This window comes from Hylobates moloch, unplaced genomic scaffold (genome assembly GCF_009828535.3).
Source record: "Hylobates moloch isolate HMO894 unplaced genomic scaffold, HMol_V3 SCAFFOLD_13, whole genome shotgun sequence".
In the NCBI taxonomy this organism is placed as follows: domain Eukaryota; kingdom Metazoa; phylum Chordata; class Mammalia; order Primates; family Hylobatidae; genus Hylobates; species Hylobates moloch.
This window is the reverse complement of record NW_026652288.1, coordinates 71,936,033-71,963,423: the sequence shown is the minus strand read 5'-3', so window position 1 is coordinate 71,963,423 and position 27,391 is coordinate 71,936,033. Positions and strand designations below refer to the sequence as shown.

Sequence of the window (27,391 nt, the reverse complement as noted above, 5' to 3'; positions counted from 1 at the left end):
GGGACTGCAATTTTACTAACTTCATAAATAACAGAATGTTCATTTTCTCCAATGTTATCTCCTTCACTAAGAGCGTAAGTGCAGAAAGCATAATTCATGATGTAATAAACTATAACACCTCCTTTTCTTAATTTAAAATATTTCCTTTTATATTACTCTCCCTTGATTTGGGCTTCTGTATTTTCTAAAAAATGCTTTCCTTTACATTCTAATTTTGACCACACTGGAAACTGATTTTACAGTTTTTTATTAGAAAGTGTTCCAAACCATTTTTCTTAAATGTGATTCTGCCCATGCCATCAGTCCTACAAAAGGAAGCTTTAAAATTAAAGTGCTATCCTCATTAACAAATAAGCAAAGCATTAACCAATACGCTAAGAGAGAAGTCCATTTTTTGAATGGTGAAAAGTGGTAACAACTGCCTTTTCTTGATCTATGTGCAGGTGTCAGAAATTACTATTAAACACAACCTATATATAGTAAAATTCTGATAATCCACATTTCTTATAAGCTACTTTTTACATTTTTAATGTCTGGGTATCCTAAAGGGGTTTTTCCCTGATACTTGACTATTACATCTGCCTTTGCTTCTGCATGAACACATTTTACATCGTGAATTATCTAATTGATATAGAAATATTTTGAGATAATGCATGACATCATATTTAACTTATGAACTGCCTCATGACAAAAGGTAATGAGAGCTGATACAAGCCCTCTCCTGAAGTGGCAGCGAGTAACCCGTGCAGGCTTTGCTCTGGGTCACTCAACCCTCTCTCCACCACAGTCTGCCACCAGTGCCTTCACAGTAATATGCTTGTGCTCAATGTCCTCGGAGGTTTTTGAGATTAACTTGGATTTGGCAAATGTTAGGTGGGATTTTGTGTTTAAATAATGCAAGGTTATAGGACTTCAAGAATAAATGAAACCACATCTCTAAATACAATCTATACCTTTGCTGCATGCTTGCTTTTTGGTGGCGCTTTGAACAGGGAAACTGTCTGTGATGATTTGTTAAAATGAATAGTTGCTACATGCTCTCCTCAAAGTCCTTAACTTGGATTTATTAAAGCAGTTGTACATATGATGCTGTGGTTATTACTAAACACATAAAAACTATCAGTAATCAACCCTAGCCTCAACAGTTTGCTGTTCAACAACAGTGGTAAAAATAACAAATAGACAAAGCATTAACATTACTAAGGATCAGCAAACAAATTTACATATTAGAAAAAATGTTTAGAAATGCATCTGTTGGAAGCCTCATGGCATCAACTGCCCCTTGCCCTTTGCAATCCACCACCTAGCCTAAGAGATCTTACTTTTAGTTTTTTAAAATATTTTGGATAATGTGCAGATGGTGAGCTATTCCTAAATATTGGATGTAATTTTAAGTTAATGACTTTTGCCTTAATTCATTCCGTACCGTGTTTTCGACTAGATTTGTTTCATCCATTACTTTGGGGTAATCTCTCATAGCTTCCCAAACCTATTTCTGTAGCCAAGAGTAACTGCTGTGGAACTACAGGAAGGCCTCACATTTTAGGCAAGAGATAACTTGCTAAACTTAATTATGTACATAAAACACAAAAGGGATGATACGGGACAGGAATTTTAGAAGGTATGAACTCTAATTGATTTCAAATTATTTCACTGAATCCAGAGAGGACAATAAAGGAAAGTAAATAAGTGTTAATAGTTTACATTTCAATTATTATATAAGGGATCATTAGTTTTAAAAATCGTTAAAATTTCAAAAGTGAATTAAAGTCAAATTTGTGTTTTTCCTTTTCTGTGATTTTCTATATATTATTTTCAAATATCACATAGTAATGAAATATAAAACTATTCATTTTGATTCAACCCGAAAAGCAAAGGTAACTGCAAAAAAGCAATGGAAAGATCTTGGAATGAATTTGAGACATATCTAGCTATGGCAGGGCTCTTGCTCATTATTCATATAAAAGAAAGGGATGGCCGGGTGTGGTGGCTCACACCTGTAATCCCAGCACTTTGGGAGGCCAAGGCGAGTGGATCATGAGGTCAAGAAATCAAGACCATCCTGGCTAACACAGTGAAACCCCATCTCTACTAAAAATACAAAAAATTAGCCAGGTGTGGTGGAGGCCGCTTGTAGTCCCAGCTGCTCGGGAGGCTGAGGCAGGAGAATGGTGTGAACCTGGGAGGCGGAGCTTGCAGTGAGCCGACATTGCGCCACGGCATTTTTAAGTAGGATTGTTCTGCTATCAATATGAGGCTGCTGTTGGTCATATTAAATCATACTACTTCTTAACACTGCTTTTATTAACAAGTCAGCTTCATATATGAAAGGCTCATGCTTCTAAGTTGCAAATTGTACTGCTACTACTAAGAGTCATCGTGAATGAAAACACAGCAATATTTCAATATACCAGAATTTCCCAAAGGGTGTTCTTTAGAACACAAGTTCCTTGCAGTGTTACTAGGTGCTACTCAAAAAAGTTTCTGTGGTCAAATTAATCTGGAAAACACTGGGCTAACTGACAGTAGATATTTGTTGTTTTTTTCTCTCCCCTGCAGGACATTTAAATTAGAGCCTTTAATGTGCTCATTTTTACTAACTTTCTAAGATGGTATGTGTTTTCCAAACTTATTTGATCCTAGAATCCTATATGTAGAAGAGCACCTTTGGAACTTGTGTTCTTTGGAACACACTTTGGGAAACACTGGACTCTATTATTTCTATAGCTAACTAGCTCAAAAGTCTAGATATCAATGACTTAATCCAGAGGCAATTAAACAGGCATAGTATCTAACAAACAGTCATGTCATTTCTCCAGAGCTGGATGACAAATGCTGGTGCGACATGCTAAGGCAATTTGGGGGAACTATTAGGGGATGAACAGTCTAGTGGTGGGTCAAAAGGAGGAAAAAAGAATTTCTGAAATCATTGGAAAAGTTTTATACAAAGCATATATTCCTATAATTTCAAATATACAATGATATGCTGCCTTTTCTAAACACAGACCTTTCGTTGACACAGTTGCAAGAGAGATCTGGCAACAACTTTTGGAGAACAAAAAAAATCAGGAAAATCAAGATACACCTTGATACACAAGTTCTTGCAATGTTACTAGGTGCTACTCAAAAAAGTTTCTGTGGTCAAATTAAACACAAAGGAAATTAAATGCAAAGGAAACAGTGGACTCAATTTCCTAGAATCCAACAGTGAAATCAATTCCTAGAGTCACTTCAGATTAAATTGAAATGATGATGCCATCACTCTCATGCAATCCTGTTTGCCATTTACCCAAAATGATGTAATAGTTATACTTGTATGAAATAAGGCCTGTTTTAAATTATCCAGCTTGCATCCTTCACTATAACACTCTCTGTGTAATATTCTTATGACATACACAAGATTCAAGAAGCCAATACCTCAGTCCACAGCAAGGAATAAAATGCAGCCACTGCTTACCAGTAATATGTACATATGTACACAGATATGTCACATTAGAACAGCAATTCAGAGTTAATTGCCTTGGGGCAAGTTGTTCATATAAAATAAATACAGGTCTTGGGAACAGCTTTGGAGCTTTCTATGTAAGTGTTGTTTAGTCCTATGATGAAAGAATTGTAGATACAATTAATTAAAAAAAAAATTTCCCTAGCTGTCCCTCCCCCAACCTATGTTAAGAGTACAAATTGCCAGTGGAGCAGCAGCAGAGCACTGCATTAATGGAGACCTGGGCCTGGCATCTTGCTGAGGTCTCATAAGCACATGGCCATTCCCATCTTCATTTCTAAAAGACTGTAAAACCATCCCAAAATTTGGCACCATGGGGACTATTGGCAATTCGAACTCGAGCTAGCTAGGGAGTCTAGGAAGCCTTGGGTGACAATTCCAAAGCTTTGGCAGTACTGCTTAGGGAAGCTTCACATGCAAACATCTCAAATCAATTTCCCTAATGGCTAGATTCAGCATTCCCAGGTCCCTGGGGAGCAGCCAGTGTACCACAGGGCACCCCAGGAGTGATGTCTGCACATCCCCAACAGCTGGAAAAGGGCTAGGGAGAGAGAGTTCCAGAAGGAAGGGAACAAAATACTCTGATTTTAGATATAACTATCCTAACTATTAATGAAACTGCTACAGTTTTGCTTAGAACTTCTATCTTTTGAAAATCTACAAGCCATAGTAGGGGGGAAAGAGGCAGTAATGGGAGTAGGATATATACACTCTATTTGGTTAACATCAGAAATGAATTAATTGTACAAAGCAAAATTTAGAAGACGCCTTGTGAACCTCAGTTAGAAAGTTATGTAACTCGTGCACTAAGCACCATCTGTTAAGAAATTCTGCAGGGCACGTAACCACTGATTTACTAATTTAGTAGCTTTTCTTTTTCATCTTTATCAAAACACTGCTGCTTTCATTTTAGACAATAAAAATAACTGGAATTTAAAAATGTCTTTTCCTTGCTATTATACATTTTTGTGCTATGTTAAAAATAAAGAAAGTTGGCTATGGGCTGTAAAGTGCTGACACCATTGGTGCTGATTTCAGTTCAATGGTGGGTGGGGGCAACTCTTAGGAGTCAGAATGTCCTGAATTTCCAAGCAAACTCAGCCGCCTGGCCTGGCCATCTCAGCACTGCTCACAGCCAGCATTTGTTTTCCACATTCCCTTCCCTGTCCTCACCCCAAATATTAATACACACATCCACATATTCAGTGTCTCCCCATAGGCAAATGCTTACTTAAATCTAAAATGGTGGCAGATACTTTGTACTAGAAGATTCTATGGCTAAAAAACAATAACCAAGGTTCTAACTGTAATAATTCTGGAAAATATAGTAAACAAAAAGTAAGCAAATCTCATGGGAAATCAGCAATTCTCAGTGCAGTCAAAGAAAGTTAAGTGCTTGGAGAAATCAAGACAGATTGCAGCCCTCCACATCCACAAGGCAATTTCTTCACTCTCTCGAATTCTCTCCTGGACACTGCTTTGGGAAAGCTCTACAGCAGCAGGAGGGGAGAGGGCAGGGCTCCACGGCGAGGAGGTGGCCGGTGAATGTGGCATATGGGAAGCTATAACCACAAATGCTCACAAGGCAAGAACAAAACCAGGTAGATACAGAGGGGTGGGAGGCAACGACAGTTTTGTTTGGCTGTTTGAGTCACCTTAGGCAAAGAGAGTGACCCAGCATTTTCTCTAAATAAACTTATAAAATACCAAGGTTGGAAAAACGATACATTAGTGATACAGGAAATGGAGAGCAGCAAGCCAGGCCCCTAAATAATTCTGGCCCACTTACCAATATGGGTTCACGCTTGAATTCCCGACTTGCTGTGTTGCCACTGCCAGATCCCTTTGCTGCCTCCCCTGCAGGCCTGCAGGCCACAGGGGGCGGTTTGTGTTTGCCTGGGGAAAGCTCCCTGATGTGGATGGAGATTTGCAACCAAATGTTAAAGACTGCTGCCTTTCCATTGTCAAGAAGAAGCTCATCCCAGTAGCTTCCCACCAAATCCCAAGCTGCAGTAGCTGGGAACTCCACCTGGCTTCAAGGAACACAAATACAGTTATAGGCTGCTGCTTCTCAGAACACTGCGTGACACTTGAAAACTACTTGGAAAGGGGCAAGGAAAAACACAAAAACTGGCAGCTGGAGCTCAATTCAGGGTGGTAACCTCACCAGCTCACTCCTTTCTCAATGCAAACAGCTTACTTGCCAGAGAACACTGTGACTCATTCAGTATCATTTCCTTCATCTACTGTTGAAAACAGAAGGAATCATGGTATTGTGGCTTGCTTTTTTCATTTCCCCAATGTGGTTTCTTGGTCACGTAAGATGAAAAATCAGGATGTCGGTGAATTTAACAGCTGCCTGTTACATACGGTAAGGACTAAGCAAAAGGTTAACGGTCATGCATGATTAGGATAAATGCACAAAGTTTGGTCAGGTGGTATATAAAGTCTATTTAACTATTAAAGGAAGCAAGGGAAAAGGGTTATTTCTGCTGTGCAGGCAGTTGCCACTGGTCTCTCATCCTCTCTGCTTCTTGCAGTCCCCAAGAGCAGCCAAAATAATAAACCATTCCAAATCTGCTTCCAAGCTGCTACTGAGCAGAAAACATGGGCTCAGAAGGACAAAGCATTCTTAGGACAGCTCTGTCTCTTGGCAGAGGGTGTTGGCCACATCAGCCCCTGACCACTCACAGGTGACGCAGTGGCCTGTCTCCTGCAGCACTGGGTGGCCTGTCCTGTCCACTGTTCCAAAGAGAGGACACAACAGCTGATGCCTGGAGGACCCTGAACAGGATCTTGAAAAGAATCTTCAGGGAGACTAAATGGCACATATGCTATTCACTTCATATATGTGACTCTACAGCTATTTATTTATATATTTTGGGCACTGGATGAAAGAGTTGGGATAACATGAAGAAACCATTTTCCAGTTTCTTAACTACATTGGCCAACGGCACCCTCTGTTCGTCACTGATTATAGACCTAAGACCACCAGGGAGGGGGGATTCCATGTCTGGGATGGATGATCCTAATTACAACTCCCACACTTTTCACTAAATTAAAAGAGACCAGTGTGTTGAAAGTCCTTTAGTCTAAGGCAGCTGAGACCCCTGAAGGGTTCACTGCTCTTCTGTTTTGCTGCTATTTCTGAACTTCACCACCATGACTGTTATATTGTCAGGGCAGCCTCTGTAAAATGACTGTAAAACTATGCTCTTGGCCCCAAAGTGAGGTTCATCCAAGCGCTCCTTGATGAATCGAACTGCTTCTTCATTGCTGAAAGCATCCCAGAGGCCATCTGATGCCAAGATCATGAACTCGGGCTGAAGCTTGTCCAGGTCAAAGGTCAGGATGTCTGGGTCTGGGATGACCACGTTGAGATTTTTCAGCGGATAATCCCCCAGGGACCGAGACATGGCCAGGATTCCCTGGACCCTCCAAGAGCCATTGAAACTGATGAAACCACCTAGAAAGACAGGATGAGCCCATTAGTTTGACCAGCTGATATCTCACATACCTGGGATAGTCTAGGTGCGTGCACAACAGGGTGACCTACTTTATGTGAACTGGGCCATGAGCACTCCCCTTAACCCCGTCACTCCTGGGACCCACTGCATGGCCTGGGGTTTCATACTCTACCAGTTGATCCTCATACCCTCATCCTGGCATCTTGAAGGATTTCAATAATATATCAGTAAGAGTACTGAAGGTGGGGGATACATATGGGGGAGGGCATTGGTTTTAACTTGACACCATGGTGGCTCAGTGATTGACAGTAGAGAGCATGAGGGTAGGGATTTGAGGAGAGTGGCAAAGGAATGCTGAAAGGCAGGTGAACAGGCACCGTATACATCATTTGGCCTGAGGCCACTCTTAAGTGTGCCTATATAGATCTTAAAACAGCTCTGTCCCTCCAAATAGTATCAACATTAAGAAAAAGCACATATTAGTATAGTCATTAAAGGCTCGGGTCAGACTACTTGAATGTGATTCCTGGCTCTGTCTCTTCTAACCATGTCTCACTTTGGATGAGAAACTCTTTCTCTGATCCTCAGTCTCCCTGGCTACAAAATAGAGACAGTATCTATTTTATTGGGTTGTTGAGAAATGAAGGTCTTATTCCACATAAGTCATTTGGCACAGTCCCTGAACATAATATGTACTTAACAATTGTATCTATTATTTTTTTCTTCATTCACATATTTGTCAGATATTTACTAAATACCTACTCCATGGAAGGCAATGTGCAGGATATGAAGTTATACAAGATCCAGACCTTTCTTTAAAAAAGTAGACAGCCTGGCAGGAGAATTAAGCCACAAAAAGTATTAAATACAATAAGCACAAAGTGGTATTCTTCAGGGTGAGACCAGTGTCTGCTAAATGCTGTAGGCAGATGGAGAAGGGAGGGATAATTTCTGGTTCTGATCATGAGGGTAGAATGAACATTAAAGGTGGGCTTTGAGCGATGGGTGAAACATCTGTGGGCAGGATATGTAGGAGGACATTCCAGGAAGCATGGTCTAGTAGGCAAGAGCATAAAACCCAGTCCTGGGTTTCAGCTGTGGTCTCACCATTCACTAGCTGTGTGTGCTTGGGCACATAAGCCTCTGTGAAGTTCCAGTTTGTTGGCTACAAAATGAGAATAATATCAACCTCTTAAGACAGGCAAAGAGAAGGTGTATGTGTAAAGTTCTAGGCTTTGCTGCCAGCACAGGATGAGCACACAATAAATGACAGCTAATGTTGTTGTTGGAAACAGTATAAGGAGTGGCGACAGAAAGACATGTATTTGGCCCAGACTGGCTGGACCTTACTGTCATGCTAAGCAGGAGGGGGAAAGATGTCCTGAAAAGAGGCTGAGGCCAGAGAAAACACACATGAAGATGGTAAAACCAATCACTGTTTCTTAAGCCCTGTATAACATATGCCGTTGATCAAATTATGTAAAAGAACAGAGAGGTTAGATTAACCTCCTTGGAGACAGTGTCCAAATTTGCTTCTACAAAGAATCAATGTAGGGTGCAGGCATGGGTAGTGGGTATGCCAGGGAAGAAGAGGAAGGATAAAATGGCCATATTTCAAAAGAGAGCACCGAACGGTAAGATGACATTTTCAGGTGTATTGTGTACACGTCCTTGCCTGTGCTGATGCAAGATTGGGCTAACTGTATCTTAATTTCACAGTGGACTCCTGCAGGCAGATGGTGTTTTACAAGTAGGAAGCCAGAGAACTTTGCTCCTACTGCCTGGAGGTCATCAAAGCTTGATAGATGCTCCTAAAATATCATTCGTTTCATCCCATCAATAGAAAACCTGACCAATGCTTTCATTAAAAACTATTTTGCAACTCAAGCAATCACTGAAGCAGGAGGTTGTAATAAAATTCAACACATTTTGACTTAACAGTATGGTTCCCTACTGTGAAAACTAAAATGTTGATTAGGTTCATTCAATTCATTCACTGGGCAGAAGCTGACCTGTAGAGATCGAGAGTCAATGTGCAGATTAATCCAGACAGCAGGGGCCCATCCTGGTCAGATACTAGTGTACATGAGCACCCCGCTTGCTCCCCTCTGACAGCTGGCCTGCTGCCTGGCACATCATGAAGAGCATACATCCTGCAGCGCTCAGTCTGAAAAGTTACAGAATTCTTCCCTTCCATAGGTATAAAGGTATTCTCTGAAATCGAATTATGAAAATGTAATAATCAACTGATAATTATCCTCCGAGTCTTTGTCCAAACGTCACTCTAGCAAGGCCCACACAGGCCACACTACTTAAAACTACAATTCCCTGACACTCCCCTTACCTGCTTCATGTCTATCCATAGCAGTTATCAACTTCTAATATACTGTATGAATGACTTACTTTTACTATTTTTTTTTTTGTTAATGTCTATTTACTCCATTCCTCACCCCCATGCCAATTTCAGAATGTAAGTTTCATGAAAGCTTGGGAATGGGGTTTTGTTTTATCCCCAGCTCCTAAAATATTGAATAAACCAATGAATGAATGAATAAGGGACCCCTCTACCCCCAACCTTGCTCTGAAATATTTACTTATACCAGGCACTAAGCCAAATGCTCAAGGCATAGAGATGAACAAAACCAAGTTCCTGTCTTCAAAGAGGTGACAGGAAGGCAAGGCAGATAGGAGAGCCAGGTATGTCCATGTATTATAAAAGGTGACCCAAGACGTCCACATAGGATGCTGGGGAAAGGCAGAGGGGCATCCACCCCAGAATGGGAAGGCCCTTGCCACAGTGTGACATGGAAAGCTTCCAAAAGAACACCTTAAACTGAGTCTTATGGGACAAGTAATTGTGACCCAGAACAGCACTTGCAAAGGCACAGAGGTATCAGAAACAAGGTCTTTTTAGGAATGATTAGTAGTTTGGTGTGGCTCCGAGGGAAGCAGCATATAGCAACAGGCTAGAGAAAAGTGAGAACCCGGGGCCCAAAGATCTTATTAGCCTTTAAACTGGAAATGGGCTTTTTAGTTCTTTTGGAATGTTTGGCTATGAAGGAAGAGACAGATTTAGTGGCCATTTATTTGATAGGCAACGTTACAAAGTCAATCTCAGTTACCTCAGTAGCAGCCTCTCTAATACCAGGTAACTGAACATTTTATCCAGGAGCTCTCCAAGCAAGCCACCTTGTTCACCAGCAAGACAGCAGACATTTCTTGGAGGTGTTCACAAGCTCACCTGCTCTCTTTATCCTCTTTCTTTCCTTCAACTGGTAAGGCTTGTGATCATGAGACAAAGGAATAGCGTTCCCATCTTTGTCACACAGGACCCCGCGCGAGTCACCCACGTTGGCCACAGTGAGGTCTTTATCTGATAGCAGAGCAATCAAACATGTTGTGCCTGAAAAATAGAAGAGAGAGAATGCGGGAGGTCAGCAGTGCATTCAGGTTCCATTGCTTCTTGTGGTAACTGGATTCTTCAGTCATTAAAATTGCTTCTGCTGGGTGAGAATTTGACTCCAGCCACTCTGAGAATGATGGCTGTTCACTTCGACAACAATGATGAAATCTGACAGTCAATTTTCTTAACCATGTTAGAGTGTCACTAAAACAGGCTAGGATAACATTATAATTTTCCTAAATCACTTTGTCTCTGCTACTCTTAAACACATATCACATTTAAAAGGATTAGGAAAGAAACAAAATCAGTTTGAAGTTTCAGTCAACTGATACACACTTCAGGCTTCTGCTTGGTGCTGAGTTTCTGTGAAGTCCCAGTTGGAAGTGGGAAGGATGGGGGGGTGTGGTGGGATCCTCATTTCTAGGGGGCCTAGAAATGCCAACAGCGGAATCCTATGGAGCATGAGGAAGCTGCTGATGTCAGGACAGGTTGTGCTTGCCTATTCAAAGTCTGACAGCAAAGACTGGTGGCCAGAAACAGGTCAGCTCCAGGGTGTGATGGAGGCGGACCATAAAGACAGGAGCAGAAAAAGCTCTGATGATGACAGAACTGAGGCCTAGGGAGAGGGTGGTCCGAGTCAGAAGAAAGCAAGATTGAAGACGTGCTTGCCTGAAGCCCACACAAGACACAAAGGACAAGCTCTGCTCAAATCCTTTTTGAAATGGGAATGGATAAAAGCAAACAGAGTTGAACGGTCTGGTGTAGTTGGAGCCTGCCCTGTCCAGCTCCTTTCTGTTCACCTCTTCCTTTTTGACAGTGTCACTCAATATGGAAATACCTGCTGAAATGCACAACCCATTCAGCTCTTGCCTCAAACATATCTCCCTTACTTGTTAAAATTATGCACTAATTAGTCTTCATTAACGTTTCCTTCCTCATTAAGGTCATTCTATAACAAGAATGTCAACTGTATCTAAATGGCTCTTTAGTTTTCATGGAACAACAAAAAAGACCAAATTTTTTTTTTTCTGTTTTTAAGAGATGGGGTCTTGCTCTGTCATCTAGGCTAGGGAGCAGTGGTGTGATCATAGCTCACTGAAACCACAAATTCCTCGGCTCAAGCAATTCCCCCACCTCAGCCTCTGGAGTAGCTGGGACTACAGGTGCATGCCATGGTGCTGGCTTGGAAAAAAACACTGAATTCTTTTTTTTTTTTTTTAATTTTACTTTAAGTTCTGGGACATGTGCAGAATGTGCAGGCTTGTTACATAGGTATACATGTGCCATGGTGGTTTGCTGTACCCATCAACCTGTCATCTAGGTTTTAAGCCCTGCATGCATTAGGTATTTGTCCTAATGCTCTCCCTCCCCTTGCCCCACACCCCCTGACAGACCCTGGTGTGTGATGTTCCCCTCCCTGTGCCCATATGTTCTCATTGTTCAACTCCCACTTATAAGTGAGAACATGCGGTGTTTGATTTTCTATTCCAGTGTAAGTTTGCTGAGAATGATGGCTTCCAGCTTCATCCACGTCCCTGCAAAGGACATGAATTCATCCTTTTTTATGGCTGCATAGTAGTATTCTGTGGTGTATATGAGCCAAATCTTCTTTATCTAGTCTATCATTGATGGACATTTGGATTGGTTCCAAGTCTTTGCTATTGTGAATAGTGCTGCAATAAGCATATGTATGTATGTGTCTTTATAGTAGAATGGTTTATAATCCTTTGGGTATATACCCAGTAATGGGATTGCTGAGTCAAATGGTATTTCTCATTCTAGATCCTTGAGGAATTGCCACACTTTCTTCCACAATGGTTGAACTAATTTAGACTCCCACCAACAGAAAAAAAAAAAAAACAACAACACTGAATTCTTAAATAGACATAAAGAATAAATACAGGTTGATATCAAGAGCAGAGAGAATAATTAAAATAACTATCATAATATAATCAGTTATTATAGTTCTGCTTGAAATTCCATTCTTAAGCTTATTTAACTAAAAATGCCTTGATCAGATATGGAAACACAAGAAATGTTGGTTGACACAGGATTTCTAATACAAAAGGCCTTGGGAAAAAAAAGACTAATCTCATGGATTATCAAAACAATTTTTAAAAAGCTGTAAGAATGGAAATGAAGCAAAAGCACAATCCACATAATTAGAAATTGTTCTCAATTTTTGATTTTTTTTATATTGGAAACTGAAATTTTAGTATTCAACATATCCTCACTTTGTCCTCAAACATCTGATTGAATTAAATTGTCCTACACAATCATAGCATAAATTCTCCTATAAGGCACAGTCTTAGAGTTTGAAAGTTAAAATAGAAAGATTGCTTCATGGGATATTATGTGGCTTGTAGGCATTACTTCAGCATCACTCTTGGAGTCCTCTCTCTGTAGGACTCTCTTCTTACTCTGCACTTTCTGGGTGAGCATGTCACCGACCTTGGCTTCCACACTTTCTAAGTCCATGCAGTTGGGCTGGTTGACACTCCTGAGGTCTACACCAACTGCCTAGTAGGCATTTCCATTTGCCTGTACTCCAGGGGATCCAAGGAAAGGCTTTAGGGCCTCCATGAGAGAGAAGGGGAGGAATCCACCTGGCTGAGTTAAAGGCCCCTTCCCCAGCCGCATTTCAACTAGGACAGCTCTGCTTCCACGTGTTAACAGCTAACAAGTCAGCTGCCATGCAAGATTTCTTTTTAAAAAAGGGAGAGGGAGTCATTCTTGCAGCTACAAAAATAAAATAAAATTTAGTCCCATATTTGATTAAGAATCACTGAAGGGTTTTAAGCAGGATAGTGACACAATGAGATTCATGTTTTAAAAGATGATTCCAGGGGCAATGCAGAAGATAGATAAATTGGGAGCAGTGAGAACAGGTGGAGTTAATGAGGATCTGAATTAATGTAGTAAATATAAGGATAGAGGATAGGTGATAGGTTCTTATTTTTTATTTTGTAGAGATGGGTTCTCACTATATTGCCTAGACTGGTTTTGAACTCCTGGCCTCAAGTGATCCTCCTGCTGGCCTTCTAAAGTGCTGGGATTACAGGTGTGAGCCACTGTGCCCAGCTCCTGTGACAGGTTTTTAAAAACCACAATGGATCACTCATAGAAATTGAGGAGAATAAAGGATGAGGGGAGAAGTTTAGGATAATACCCTTATATCTAGATGGGAGAAACTGGGCATTCTATGGACAAGGACTCAGAAAAGTCTGCTGGGGCCTTCTGGGAAAGGCTTCCCCCCCCCCACTAAAAGAGACACAGAGCAGACAATGACTGTTTATTTGGCTCAGTGCTAGCCTATGTGTTTCACAGAAGTGTGGCAGTCATCTTGCAGCTATGAAGGGATATCCCTTAGGGTCATGGCAACAAGTGCAGGATGGTAGAGCACAGAGGTAAACAGTAGAGCCTGAGTCCTGGAGAATATCAGGCAACTGCTGAGCCAGCCTAGAACTGCCCCATCCTTGTTCAGTGAGACAATAAATGCCTTTCTTGTTTGAGACTTTTTGAGTTGAATTTTTTGTTGTTGTTCCTGTAATATCTGAATTTGATGAGAGATTTAGAGTGTGGCTGTTTAGCTACACAGTTGTCCCTTGGGATCTGCTGGGGATTGGTTCTAGCACTCCCTATAGATAGCAAAATCCATGGATGGCCAAGTCCCTTATATAAAATGGCTTAGTATTTGCATATAACCTATGTACATCCTCTTCTATACTTTAAGTCATCTCTAGATTACTTATAATCTACAATGTAAATGCTACGTAAATAGTTGTTATATTGTTTTTTTAATTTGTATGATTGTTGTATTTTTTTATTGCTTTAAAAATATTTTTGATCTGTGGTTGGTTGAATCCACAAATGTACAACCCATGGACATGAAGGGCCAACTGTACTCACATGCTATTGAACATACTTAACATTGATGACCCGCCTTTGTCACAAACAAATCCCACTGTTTCTGTGGGTAAATTAAGATCTACCTCATGGTGAAGTTTTCAGGACTATCCTGCCTATGTTAGCAACAGAATCTTAGACCTGGCCAAAATGGGTGAGCCCCAGATGGCAGGGTTATGAGTTATAGGTGGTATTCTGAATTACTGAAATGTCTCCATTCCTCTCTCTACAGAGGAAACCTGCCCCTATCCTGGGTGAGGTCTGTGTGGTTCTGGAGAAATACTATGTGCAAAGCAATGCTGAGCACTGGGGTGGGAGGCTTAAGAATGATCTGAAACAAACCAGGACACCAAAAACAACTTACTGTTTGGGCTTTGCAGTTTTAGCTCAGGATTATAACAGATAGCTTACAATCTCATCTTACTTGACAGAACAAACTGCTTGTTGCTGGGAAACTCCAGAAAAGACATTATGCCCAAGAGAAAATGAAAAAATCATTTTATTTTTACGCTTGAGACAAAACACTTGCAAGATTCTGGCTATTAGTTCTGAGATAAAATATTTATTCCATCAAAGCACTATATTTATCAAAAATACCAGGGCCTGACAATGTTACTTAATTCTGAACCTCAGGATATTTCTATATTAACAATTTAATCTAGATGATAACTTAATTGCAAATCTGAAAGAGATCTTGGAAATTTAACCTAATAACCTTATCTCACGGGTTTTAAAAAAACCCAAAAAGCTAAAAAAAAAAAAAAAAAAAAAGTGAATTCACATGGACTAGACTTCAATGTCCTAGCTAAGTGAGGTTTGGCAAATTATTTGACTTTTAAACCTCAGAAAATGGCACCATAATCCACTGCATTGCTCAAGCCGGAACCTAAGAATCATCCTTAATTTTTTTCTTTTCCTCTTTCCTGATATTCAGTCCATCATTAAGTTCTGTTACTTTTACATCTAAAATATCTCTTAAACTCTTCCAGTTCTCTTGTTCTCACGGCATTGACTCCAGTCCCAACCACTGTCATTTTAGCCCCTGGGCTATTTCAGTAGTCCAGGTGAGAAACAATGGTGGCAAGTCCTGCATGACCTGCCCCCTAGCTAATCTGTCTAATATCATGTCACACCACTCCCTTCCTTGCCCAAGGCCTCCCTCCTGTTGCCCATACATGCCAACCTTTTTGTCATCTTTGGGCTTTTGTACGCGCTGTTCTCTCTGCCTGGCATGTTCTCCTGTCTTTGACATTGGTTGACTGACCCATATGAAGATGTTGTAGCTCAAATGTGACATCTTCAGAGAGGCCTTTTCTGACAGGGATTGTATTTCCTCTTTATTTTGTTTATTGCCCTTACAACACACAATTATGTAGATATCTTGCTTATTTATTTAGACTATTTAGTGTCAGTCTTCCCCTTTAGAATATAAACTTCACAAGATATATTAGTCCATTCTTACACTCCTATAAAGAAATACCTGAGACTGGGTAATTTATAAAGAAAAGAGGTTTAATTGGCTCATGATTCTGGAGGCTGCACTGGAAGCATAGTGGCTTCTGCTTCTGGGGAGGCCTCAAGAAGCTTCCAATCATGGCAGGAGGCAAAGGAGGCATGAGGCTCTTCACGTAGCTGGAGCAGGAGGAAGTAGGTGGGGGGAGGTGCAATACACTTTTAAACAACCAGATCTCACAAGAACTCACTGTCACAAGAACAGCACCAAGAAGGACAGTGATAAATCATTCATGAGAAACCACCCCCATGATCCAGTCGCCTCCCACCAGGCCCCACCTCCAACAATGGGGATTACAATTTGACATGAGATTTGGGCAGGGACACAGATCCAAACTGTACCAGAAGTTTTGGATTTTCCCACCACAGTGCTGATGTCTAGAATATCAAAAGCACCCAGCATTGGGTAAATAAGCAAATTAATAGATGAGTGAATAAGCATTCACGCATAATGTCCTGACCTGACATAACGCTAAGCTCCTAAAGTCTTGCTCTGACAGGTCAGCCCAGTTCAGTACCACAATGGACAACACCATTGTCCAGCTATTGCCATAAAAGGAGCTATCAAATGTAGCAAAATACACTTTACACCCTGATGAAAACACGATGACCCTCCTGTACATGTATAGCTTATGCTCACATGCTCACTCCTGGTAGGTGGAGAGAACTTCTGGCCCAGGTATGTCCAAAGTTCTTTCCTCCATCCAGGATTCTGGTCCAGTGCAAATAACATATGGGTAGGGCTTCCATCCTCACCACACCGTCCAAAGCCATGGCACCTTGTGAAGCAATAAAGGTATATTACAATGGTCATTATGAGGACAATCTGTGTCCGCTTCTGAACTCAATATGTACTTCAGCAAAATGGGCATGTTTTTGTGTTGACCTAATAATTATTGTTTTCCTTACGGAAGACACACAAATGCAAATTATATATTAGTCTATTCCTGTAAACCAACATTCCCCCCTCTGATTTAATTTCTGGAATGCGGACAAAGTAACAGTATACAAAAAGTTATTCTAAACTTAACTAAATATTTTGGTTGGATAATATTAGACAATTAATTCATTTGACAAGTAGAGCTCGAGAAAACTGTAAATCCTAATGAGGGTTATGTAACTTGGGGTATCTCAGACATCTTTTAGATTCCTAGTTATAAATACTTTTAAAACTTTCTCAGTCAAATTCATAACAAAGTTGTAATAACGATTTGTTCAGTACTATAAACTCTACTAAGTGGCTCACAAACATACTTGCAATTGATTTTCAAACACTCAGAGTAGGGAGGGCAGGTATTCTCCCTCTAAGCAGATGAGGAAAATGGGACTCAGAAACCTCAAATATCTTATCCTTCACGCCCACCCCAATCCTCAGCCCCTCCCCCAGCATTATGAGTTTGTGTAGTGTACAAAGTACTATGATAAAAACAGTTTCTTTTCCATGAAACCCCAAGTGTCTTATCCCTGATTACATTGCTCAATGTATATCTACTGAATGACTAAATGACTAAAAAACCTGGGAATCCAAAATTGTTACTTTAGTAATAATGAAAATGATGGGCTGGGTGTGGTAGCTCATGCCTGTAATCCTAGCACTTTGGGAGGCCAAGGCAGGCGGATTACCTGAGGTTAGGAGTTCGAGACCAGCCTGGCCAACATGATGAAGCCCCGTCTCTACTAAAAATACAAAAATTAGCCAGGTGTAGTGGCACATGCCTGTAATCCCAGTTACTCGGGAGGCTGAGGCAGGAGAATTGCTTGAGCCCACGAGACAGAGGTTGCAGTGAGCCAAGATCGTGCCACTGCACTCCAGCCTGGCTGACAGAGTGAGACTCTGCGTCAAAAACAAAAAAAAAAGAAAAGAAAAAAGAAAGAAAATGATGGACCCCTACTAAAGTATTTTATTATAATGCCAAACATTTTATTTATATTACATACTTCAACTCTCTGGAACTCAAAAACAAGAGGTCTGGATTAGTTAACCTCCAGGCCCCTTTCAGCTTGAATATTCTGCAGATCTTAAATTGAAATTGCAAACTGCAAATGCTTTCAGGTCAGGTATAAGAAAAATCTTGGCCTTCTTGGAGTAGCTATTTACCCTGCTACTTTTGATGGGAACCTGGGTTCTAAAACATTTTTCGGCTCTAAGGAAGGGCAAGCATGATGACAAGTGAAACTGACATCAGGTTTCAATGTTGGGACTGCAAAAGGGAGTGGGGGGCTTGTGACAAACGGGAGAACACGTGCTCAGGGGAAAGCACTTCCTCAGCAACGAAAATGGCTGCCGCATAGGAATGCAGGTCCGCTGGGAATGTTTCCTCCGATTTTTCAAGGGAAGTCGTTTTTGTCTGAACTCTCCTGATTTTTTAAACGTTGGCAACTTTTATTTTAAAAAGCAGTACAAGCCAAGCGAAAGGCAGCTGTTGGTCAAATCTGGGCTGTTGGTGACCCTGTGCTCCCGGGCTTTCTATTAAATTAACGCCCAAGATTACTATGATTCTTCATAGTACCCCTTTGTATAACAATAAAGATGACAATGAAACCTTACACTTCTGGTCTGCTTTATGAGTCGTTAAGTGTTTTCTTACCCATTCTGACACTCAATTCTCAAAGCTCATCAGATCAGGCAGGGAGGAATTATCACATCTACCTTATAAATGCATAAAATGGGAAAAGACAGCTCAGGTATTTCTTTAAGGTCACGTGGCTAGTTAGGTGAGGTGGAGGAGGGAAGGGATGACAACAGAGACCTGTAGCAGCTGAGGGTAATGTTGGCATCACATCTCATGGCTGCCCAGCTGCCAACTTACTGTACATCACATATCATGCTATTTATATGCCTTATTTATGATTCTTTGACCCATTAGGCTGAAACTCCCTTTTAGGGCCAGGGAGATGCCTTATTCATTGCTGTATTCTTTTTTATTTTTTGAGATGGAGTTTCACTCTTGTTGCCCGGGCTGGAGTGCAGTGGTGCAATCTCGGCTCACTGCAACCCCCGCCTCCTAGGTTCAAGTGATTCTCCTGCCTCAGCCTCCCAAGTAGCTGGGATTACAGGCGTGCGCCATCAAGCCCAGCTAATTTATGTATTTTTAGTAGAGACGGGGTTTCACCATATTGTCCAGGTTGGTCTCAAACTCCTGACCGCAGGTGATCTGCCCACCTCAGCCTCCTAAAGTTTTGGGATTACAGGCATGAGCCATCGTGCCCAGTCCATTGCTGTATTTTTATAAGAGTGCTTTGTACACTGCACAGACATAATGCTGAGGGAGGGGCTAAGAATTGGGGTGGGAGTGAAAGAAATGTGGGTGCTTTTCAATTTATACCTATTAATTGTACTACTTGTATAATTTGCCCCTTATACTATGCAAATATAGACACTCTAACCATGTCCACCCACATACTCTTATTTTTAACAAATATTAACAGGGCTATCTTGGTGATAGGATTTTAGACCTTTTTGTTTTCTTCTTTATATTTTTCTGTATTCAGATGAATTTAATGTTATTTAAATGTTGCAGTAAGGTAAAGTTTTACTTATTCACAGTGTTTCAGGAGCATATTTACTGCATCAAGCAAAGTATACAAGATATAAAACAAAATATAGAACTTACAATCCTGTTACAGAGAGTAAGATGGTAGAGATGGAAAAAGGACTCAGAGGAATAGTGGTGACAATGATGACAGCAGCCCTTTTGATAGTACACATTCAGATTCAGATTCAAATATCAATGACTATCCATCAGTGTCTGGGTGACATGAGAGCCTCAGCTGCTTTTAGGCTCTCCCTGCACTGCCTTGCTGCATCTCTAAGTAGTGCCACCCAATCCTTCTCCTCAGAGGAAACATTCTGCCCTGGGTGCCAATTAAGATCCTCACTCCCTTGCCCCCCTCCAACCTTTCTGTAGGCACACAGGTATGATTTAAAAGTTGGACTCCTGAGAATACTTATTTTATGAAAATCCACCTTACTTCAACATTTTCTTAAGTGAGTGACGTCACTTTTTATGTTGTTGGGGTAGGGATAGGAAGCTGGATGGAGTAGAGAAAGTTGTGTGGAATTAACATGGTTTATAAGCCTTGCTTGATAATGCACGTGGACACTCACCCACACAATGCCAGACTGCTTATGCTAATAGCAGCTCCCTTCTGTAACATAAAGTCTTTTCTATGAGAATAAGGAAAATTGCCATTTTTGTTCTTTAGGAAAGAGAGAGAGAGATTGGGTAGGGTAAGGAAGGGGTGGCAAGGGGTAAGGAAGGGGAGGAGGAAGCTCTCAGATAAGACTCCCCGACCCCTACTCTTGTCTGCATAATCTTTAAGTCTGCCAAAATCTGACCTGCCTAGAGCTTTTTACGAGTCTTTCTTCTAATAATCAATGCCATGGCATAGACAGACTTGTCAGGGATGATACCTTGTGTGGAAAACACTATAACCAATAAGCTTTAATCTTTCTTTCTTTCTTTTCTCTCTTGTCTATTGCCTGAGTCCTTGTACCCCCTGCTCTGACTTCGCTGAGAGGCAGGCCATCATCAGAGTCATATTAATGTGTGTGGCTGGGCTAAGACACTGTGTCACCTGACACGTTAGTCTAACTCTGTGCAAGAGGCTATTAAATTAATACTAATTACGATTCAAATCACAAATCCATAGGTCCACTGTAATGAGTCTTGTAGTAATGGGCTTGAAAGTTATTTTATGTTAAGAGAGGACTAGTAGAAAGTAATTGGAAATTGGAAAATGATCTATCTATATGGAAGGACACAAATGGGCCACATTGTGACAGCTGCCATATACTGAGCATTCACCATCCATCAGGCTCTGTACTTAGTCCTTGGCATATGTAATTTCTCTAACCCTAACAGCCTATGAGGTACTATTATTATTCCTATCTTACAGATGATAAAACTGAGATTATGTGACTAGCCCAAGGTCACACAGCTACTAAGGGGCAGAACCCACCTAGTCTGTTGCCAGAGTGTTGCTTTCAACATCAAGGCAGGCCATTGCTACCTTGTGTTTAATTTTTTTTGTGCAAACCAGAAAAAGGTATGTCTTCATCAAGACCCTTTACTACCATCTCCATAAAATGACCATAATACATATTTAAATCAACAATGACCACAGTGTGAATGGTGCCTCCCAGAGCTGTGGGGTAATCCAAACATACACAACCATATGGGCAACCCTGCTTGGAGGCTTTATCCCATACCCACTGACCCCAGGAAGAAAGACATCATAGTACAAGGTCAGTCAATGAGGAAGTGCAGCAGAACAGCACATTAGGGGGTTTCTATTTCATGGAGAGACTGGTAGCAGCCCTAAAACCTGACCAGGAAGAGTGAAACACTGACAACAAAACATCTGAGGCAAAGGATATAATTAAGAACACACCAAGGCCTTCTTCCATCAAGACCTGAGGTACTAGGATAGCAAACCATCTTTGTGGGCTTCCAAGCAGAAGAAGCAGTGATGGGACATGCCCATATATGCAGGGAGGCTCATGTGAATCCCCTGGACTGGGTGGAGACCGAAGGTCCCCTAAAATGGCACCTCCTTGGGTCTTCCTTTACAATAGAAGCTGCCTCAGCTTCCCCTCATCACATGCTAAAGAACAGAGCGGCAGGAATGACATTTTATGAGAAATAGATCCATTACAAATTAAAATTTTCTTTTCCTCTCTGATATTTTTGCATAAGCAAACATATCAACTATTGAGTTTGACACTGGCTGAATATGAGGCAGTCAACTTGATGACAAATTCTATTATTTTAAACCCTAGTGCTATATAGTTTAATTCTAGATTTAGGTATACTTCAGCTCTTCCCCAGCAAACACAGTGATTAATAAGATGGCTACAATAAATTGAGAAGCAGGGTATGAGTGCCAGAAAGATCTTTTCCACAAATGAGGTATGCCACCCTGAATATGAAAAACAATCTGTTTAGTGAGGGAGATGGGGGTCATAATTCAAGCTTTCAGAATCTGATGGAGTATTCATTTAATTTTCACACTTCACCAGAGTTAAAGTATAGATGTGTCATCTGATTCTCATGAATACTATTTTGAAATTAAAATGTTCTTCAACTTCACATTTCAACTGCTGTAATAATAATGTTTATTTCACACTTGGGTGCAGCCTATGAGCAACCTTCTGGTCCTTCCTTTTCTGTTAAGTATGAACATATTAAAGAGAGCTGCTTCCTAGTAAACTGATCACATACATTGGAGAGTTTTAAGAAACCACAGCAGGTCCACTTGCTGCAGGAGCCTTCATATATACTCTCTGGGCATGACTATTTTGAGGTACATTCAAGCAGACAAACTTTTCTGATACTCATTAACATACTTCTCATAACTATTGCTGGCATTTCGTTCAGATTATACAATGCTACTGAAATTAATTTATAATTACATAATCACAACCTGAATTCTAAGTCCAGTATCTTTTAATGGTAAATAAAATTAATTTCATGGTTGCTTTGATTCTTCCTACATAAGCCAGAGAAGCACCAGCTATATTTTTTCACGTCTTCGTGTTATTTGAGGATTCTTCAGTGAGTTGTCTCACTTCGCTTTTAGGGTTCCCAGCAAATTATAAGTACGGTCTCTGCTTTTTTTATGAATGCTATGGGAGTGGGTTATAACAGGAACTTCTGAAATTGAGCCTTATTACAAGGGGCATTTGCCTTTCAATAAAAGGCAGAGAGGAGAAAGGCAGAGACAGGAAAAGGGGAGAAGAAGGCTGAAAATGACAGGCACAGTCTGAAGCATCCAGTACTTAAAAGAGAATTACACTTTCTTTAACCTTTTTGTTCATGGTGTAGAATCAACCCTCTTCCCTATAGTTTTAATTTAAAATGAACCTGTCCTTTGATATTATTAGGTTATCCTTATATAAATGACCATATAGTTATAAACCTATTTACATATACTTGTGTTGGCAGGATGATATTTAGAGATATTAAATTCGCATCCCCTTGCATGTATATGACCCTCTTCCATTCAGCCTGAGACACTCATTGTCCTAGGGACTATTAGGATTGCTATGGCTGAAATACAAAGAAAAAGAAATAGTTACGCTCAGCTTTTGAATTTCAAGGAGACTGTGGAAATTCACAAAGCGACATTATTCTCAAGATTAAAGTCTTTTTGCAAGTCTATCAGCCAAGGTTTTGGACCACACCCCAGGCCTACGAAGATGGAGCAAACAGTGAGTTTTCTTGCCCATGAATCCTCTCTTCCTGCTCTCCCTGGTGAGTAAGGCTGGCCAGACAGCAGGGGTGTGAGTAGAGGAAGATGCAAGGGAGACAAAGAGGAAAACAAGAGGGAGTCTTTCATGTGAGGATCTCCAAGAATTATGTGGAGCTCAAAGCACAGAAAACATAGAACTTGCTTTCCTGGGAATAGCCTAATAAATCATAAACCTTTACTCCAGTATGGAGAGGCAATGGCTGAATGAGAAGCTAACTGGACAGTCTGGTGTGAAGCAGAGAACACTGCTGAGAACCGCTGGCCTCCCACTGAATGAGAACAGTAACTGTCAGGAGCTTCAGTGCCCCAATGAGTGGGCCTTCCAACCACAGGTCATGGAAACTCTGGGTCACCCCCACAGATGCCAGGACAATAACACCAATCTGACACTCAGATCGCCCCTGGGGAAAAGGGGGACAAAAACATAAGCTCAATTTGGTATTTACACAAAAGAACCTAAGAAAATCAGGAAATTATGGAATATACCTGGAAGTGAATGAAATAAGCCCTTGTAAAGCATACCATTGGCAGGTTCTGCAATTACTCATAAATTATTTCCAGATGATATTTGCCATCCAAACAGAACACAGTCACTTATAAACTCACTCAAAGGGACAAAATAAAGACTATGCTATCATGTATATGTAGGATAAATAACCCCTAATCAGATTTTGGGCCATTTTGATCCAATAATATTAATTATCTAGCTTGTTTTGGGCTCAGCAGACTTGACTCTAAAGCTATGTTTCCAGGAAGGCTGTGGTCCCAACGACCTGATAAAATTCTGATATTAATTATATCTGGCCTATCTGGACACATATCAAAAAGTGATATCTCATCCACACATCTATATCTGAGAAAATACAAGCATATTACTTCATGAAGATGACCCTCTTTCTCCCTCACACTTCTATCTCCTGTATTTAATAATATAGGGCAGGGTGTGTGTGTGTGTGTGTGTGTGTGTGTGTGTGTGTGTGTGTGTGTGTGTGTGTGTGTGTGTGTGTGTGTGTGTGTGTGTGTGTGTGTGTGTGTAGTGACTAAATGGTTCTGTGTTCCTTGTTCCCTCATTCAGTGCCTACTATGTACAAAGTACTAGGTGTTTTCCGGGGAAATAAAGATGAATAAAATATAGTCCTTACCCCTAAGGCACTTACTGTCTAATGCCAAAATAAAACCAAACAGACACTTAGAATTCAGCATGATAAATGCCATGACAGTACTATGAGAGCCTGGATGTATGGATGTGGGTGATAACAGAGAAGGGAACTTGTCTCAGTCTGAGGAGATGGCTGGTGGTGGAGAGGACAGCTGGGAGGAAGTGAGACCTCAACTCTCTCTTAAAGATGCAACAGAGAGAGGAATTCACATCGTTTAATATGGTTCTTGACACAAAGAAGGAGGTAAAGAAGCAATCTGTAGAATAAAACCAAATGAAAGGAGCAACTTTTAAGAGAGGATTTCTTTGTAATTCACTTTCAAAACAAAGAATAGAAAAAAATACTTGTTTATGCTCTTTGACCTAATAATGCCAATTTTTGGATTTTATCCTAAGGAAATAATCAGAGATTTGAACAGAGCTTTATGTACAAAGATTGACCTCATGGAATTACTTAAAGTAGCAAAACAATGAAGCCAAAATGAGTATCTATAGTATGAAAAAATGCATTATTAACTATCTAAACAAGAAAGCATTATAAGAACATTAATTATAGTGTTTCTGAAGAATATACATTGTCATGAGAAAGTCTCATTTTAAGTAAAAAATAAAACACTTTATAAAATTTAAAAATAAATATTACATTAGCATTTTTACTTGAAAAGAACTATATATAAAAATTCCAATTTCATTCATTTAAATACTTGAAATGTGTATACAAATATATGGAAAAGATATTAGAAGAAAAAAGGATATCAGCTTTTAAAGTTGATTTGAATTTTTAAAAAAACTTTTCTGAAATTTTCCTAATTTTCTAGATATGACTCACTTACAGAAATTACTTCACTTTTACCAAATTCAGTGCTTTTTACTTTCATGTTTCTTGGTGTCAGGCATTTTTTCCTTTCCTACTGAGGGTCTTTTGTCATGGTCTACAATGACTTGACTGGACTTTTTGATAGTTGCTTGATTTTCCTCACTGGATCAACCTGTCATTTCAGTAACTTAAGACTGCAGCTATGCAAGTGAAATACTGATAAACCTTACTGACTCCCTGTTTTCCGTTTTGGCCAATGTAGTTCCAGAGAAGAAAAAACAGTAACAGAAGGAACAGGGAATGCCAGGTCGTAGACTCATCATGGGTAGGCTTGGAAAGCTCTGGGTCTGCTGACACCACACTCAGGTGACACCACCATACCACATGGTTAGATGCTTTTGCCCAGAAAGGGACAAGGGATGGCCAGGAAGGTCGGGGGAAAAGTGGCAGACAGCAGCAGGAACAGGCTGATTATGAAACACTTGCTGCATGAGAAGCCTTGACCAGGCAGAGCCAGCTCTAGAACAGCTGGTGAGTCTGTTTCTGCTATGGGCAATTACTGAGTAAGTGTCACATTGTACAGGGGACCAGGCTGATGGAGGGCAGGGCTGGTGAGGAGGACGAGTTACAGGATGCCAGCATCTCAAACCAGATGTCAAGTCACAACAGGAAATGTTATTAACTAAACAGCTACAATGGGCCAGACACTCCAATTGCTGTTCACACATACCTGACCTTATCCAGTTTCACAAAAATCCTGCAAGGTACATGGGATTATTATTACCACCCCCTACCCCATTCTACAGATATGGAATAAGAAGCTCACCAATATCAGATTGCTTTTGAGTAGAAGACCAAGATTTTGAACCCAGGTCTGACACCCTAAATCAGGCTTTTAAAAATCTCTGCAAGATGTAGAACCTTATTAGGAGTGTGGCAAGGAGGCAGTTAGTTTTAGCGGCAAGTAACTTTATTTAAGGACTCTTTAAAGTTTATGCAAGTTGGGCATCCCAAATCCAAAAACCCAGAGTCCAAAATGCTCTAATGAGCATTTCCTTTGAGCATCACGTTGGTACTCAGAAAGTTTTCTGTTTTTGTTTAGGGTTTTTTTGTTTTGTTTTGTTTTGTTTTGTTTTGTTTTTGAGACAGGATCTCACTTTGCTGCCCAGGCTAGAGTGCAGTGGCACAATCCTGGCTCATTGCAGCCTCGATCTCCTTGGCTCAAGTGATCCTCCCACTCCAGCTTCCCAGGTAGCTGCGATTAGAGGTAAGTGCCACCACGTCCATCTAATTTTTGTATGTTTTGGAGAGATGAGGTCTCACCATGGTTTTTTTATTTTTATTTTTTATACTTTAAGTTCTAGGGTACATGTTCACAATGTGCAGGTTTGTTACATATGTATACAGGTGCCATGTTGGTGTGCTGCACCCATTAACTCATCATTTACATTAGGTATGTCTCCTAATGCTATCCCTCCCCGCTCCCCCCACCCCACGACAGGCCCCGGTGTGTGATGTTCCCCTTCCTGTGTCCAAGTGTTCTCATTGTTCAATTCCCACCTATGAGTGAGAACATGCGGTATTTGGTTTTCTGTCCTTGCGATAGTTTACTGAGAATGATGATTTCCAGCTTCATCCATGTCCCTACAAAGGACATGAACTCATCCTTCTTTATGGCTGCATAGTATTCCATGGTGTATATGTGCCACATTTTCTTAATCCAGTCTATCATTAATGGACATTTGGGTTGGTTCCAAGTCTTTGCTATTGTGAATAGTGCCGCAATAAACATACGTGTGCATGTGTCTTTATAGCAGCATGATTTATAATCCTTTGGGTATATACCCAGTAATGGGATGGCTGGGTCAAATGGTATTTCTAGTTCTAGAACCTTGAGGAATCGCCACACTGTCTTCCACAATGGCTGTACTAGTTTACAGTCCCACCAACAGTGTAAAAGTGTTCCTATTTCTCCACATCCTCTCCAGTACCTGTTGTTTCCTGACTTTTTAATGATGGCCATTCTAACTGGTATCAGATGGTAACTCATTGTGGTTTTGATTTGCATTTCTCTGATGGCCAGTGATGATGAGCATTTTTTCATGTGTCTGTTGACTGCATAAATGTCTTCTTTTGAGAAGTGTCTGTTCATATCCTTTGCCCACTTTGTGATGGGGTTGTTTGTTTTTTTCTTGTAAATTTGTTTGAGTTCTTTGTAGATTCTGGATATTAGCCCTTTCTTAGATGAGTAGATTGCAAAAATTTTCTCCCACTCTGTAGGTTGCCTGTTCACTCTGATGGTAGTTTCTTTTGCAGTGCCGAAGCTCTTTAGTTTAATTAGATCCCATTTGTCAATTTTGGGTTTTGT

At 40.6% G+C, this 27,391-nt stretch overlaps 1 protein-coding gene and 1 long non-coding RNA gene across 7 annotated transcripts in view; one reads left to right on the top strand and one right to left on the bottom strand.

Moving 5' to 3' along the window:
- LOC131380995 (uncharacterized) overlaps nucleotides 1–23,144 on the top strand; it is a 29,125-nt gene extending 5,981 nt beyond the window's left edge. The window contains exon 3 of the long non-coding RNA XR_009209379.1: nucleotides 22,896–23,144. This is a non-coding gene — a long non-coding RNA (uncharacterized LOC131380995). The remainder of the gene's footprint in view (nucleotides 1–22,895) is intronic.
- PPM1L (protein phosphatase, Mg2+/Mn2+ dependent 1L) overlaps nucleotides 2,771–27,391 on the bottom strand; it is a 315,103-nt gene continuing 290,482 nt past the window's right edge. For all 6 annotated transcript variants that reach the window (XM_032173924.2, XM_032173927.2, XM_032173925.2 and 3 more), the window contains 2 exons: nucleotides 10,214–10,375; nucleotides 2,771–6,971 (listed from right to left, as the gene is read on the bottom strand). In XM_032173924.2, the coding sequence (XP_032029815.1) occupies nucleotides 6,625–6,971; nucleotides 10,214–10,375 (509 nt within the window). In that variant the 3' untranslated portion in view covers nucleotides 2,771–6,624. The remainder of the gene's footprint in view (nucleotides 6,972–10,213; nucleotides 10,376–27,391) is intronic.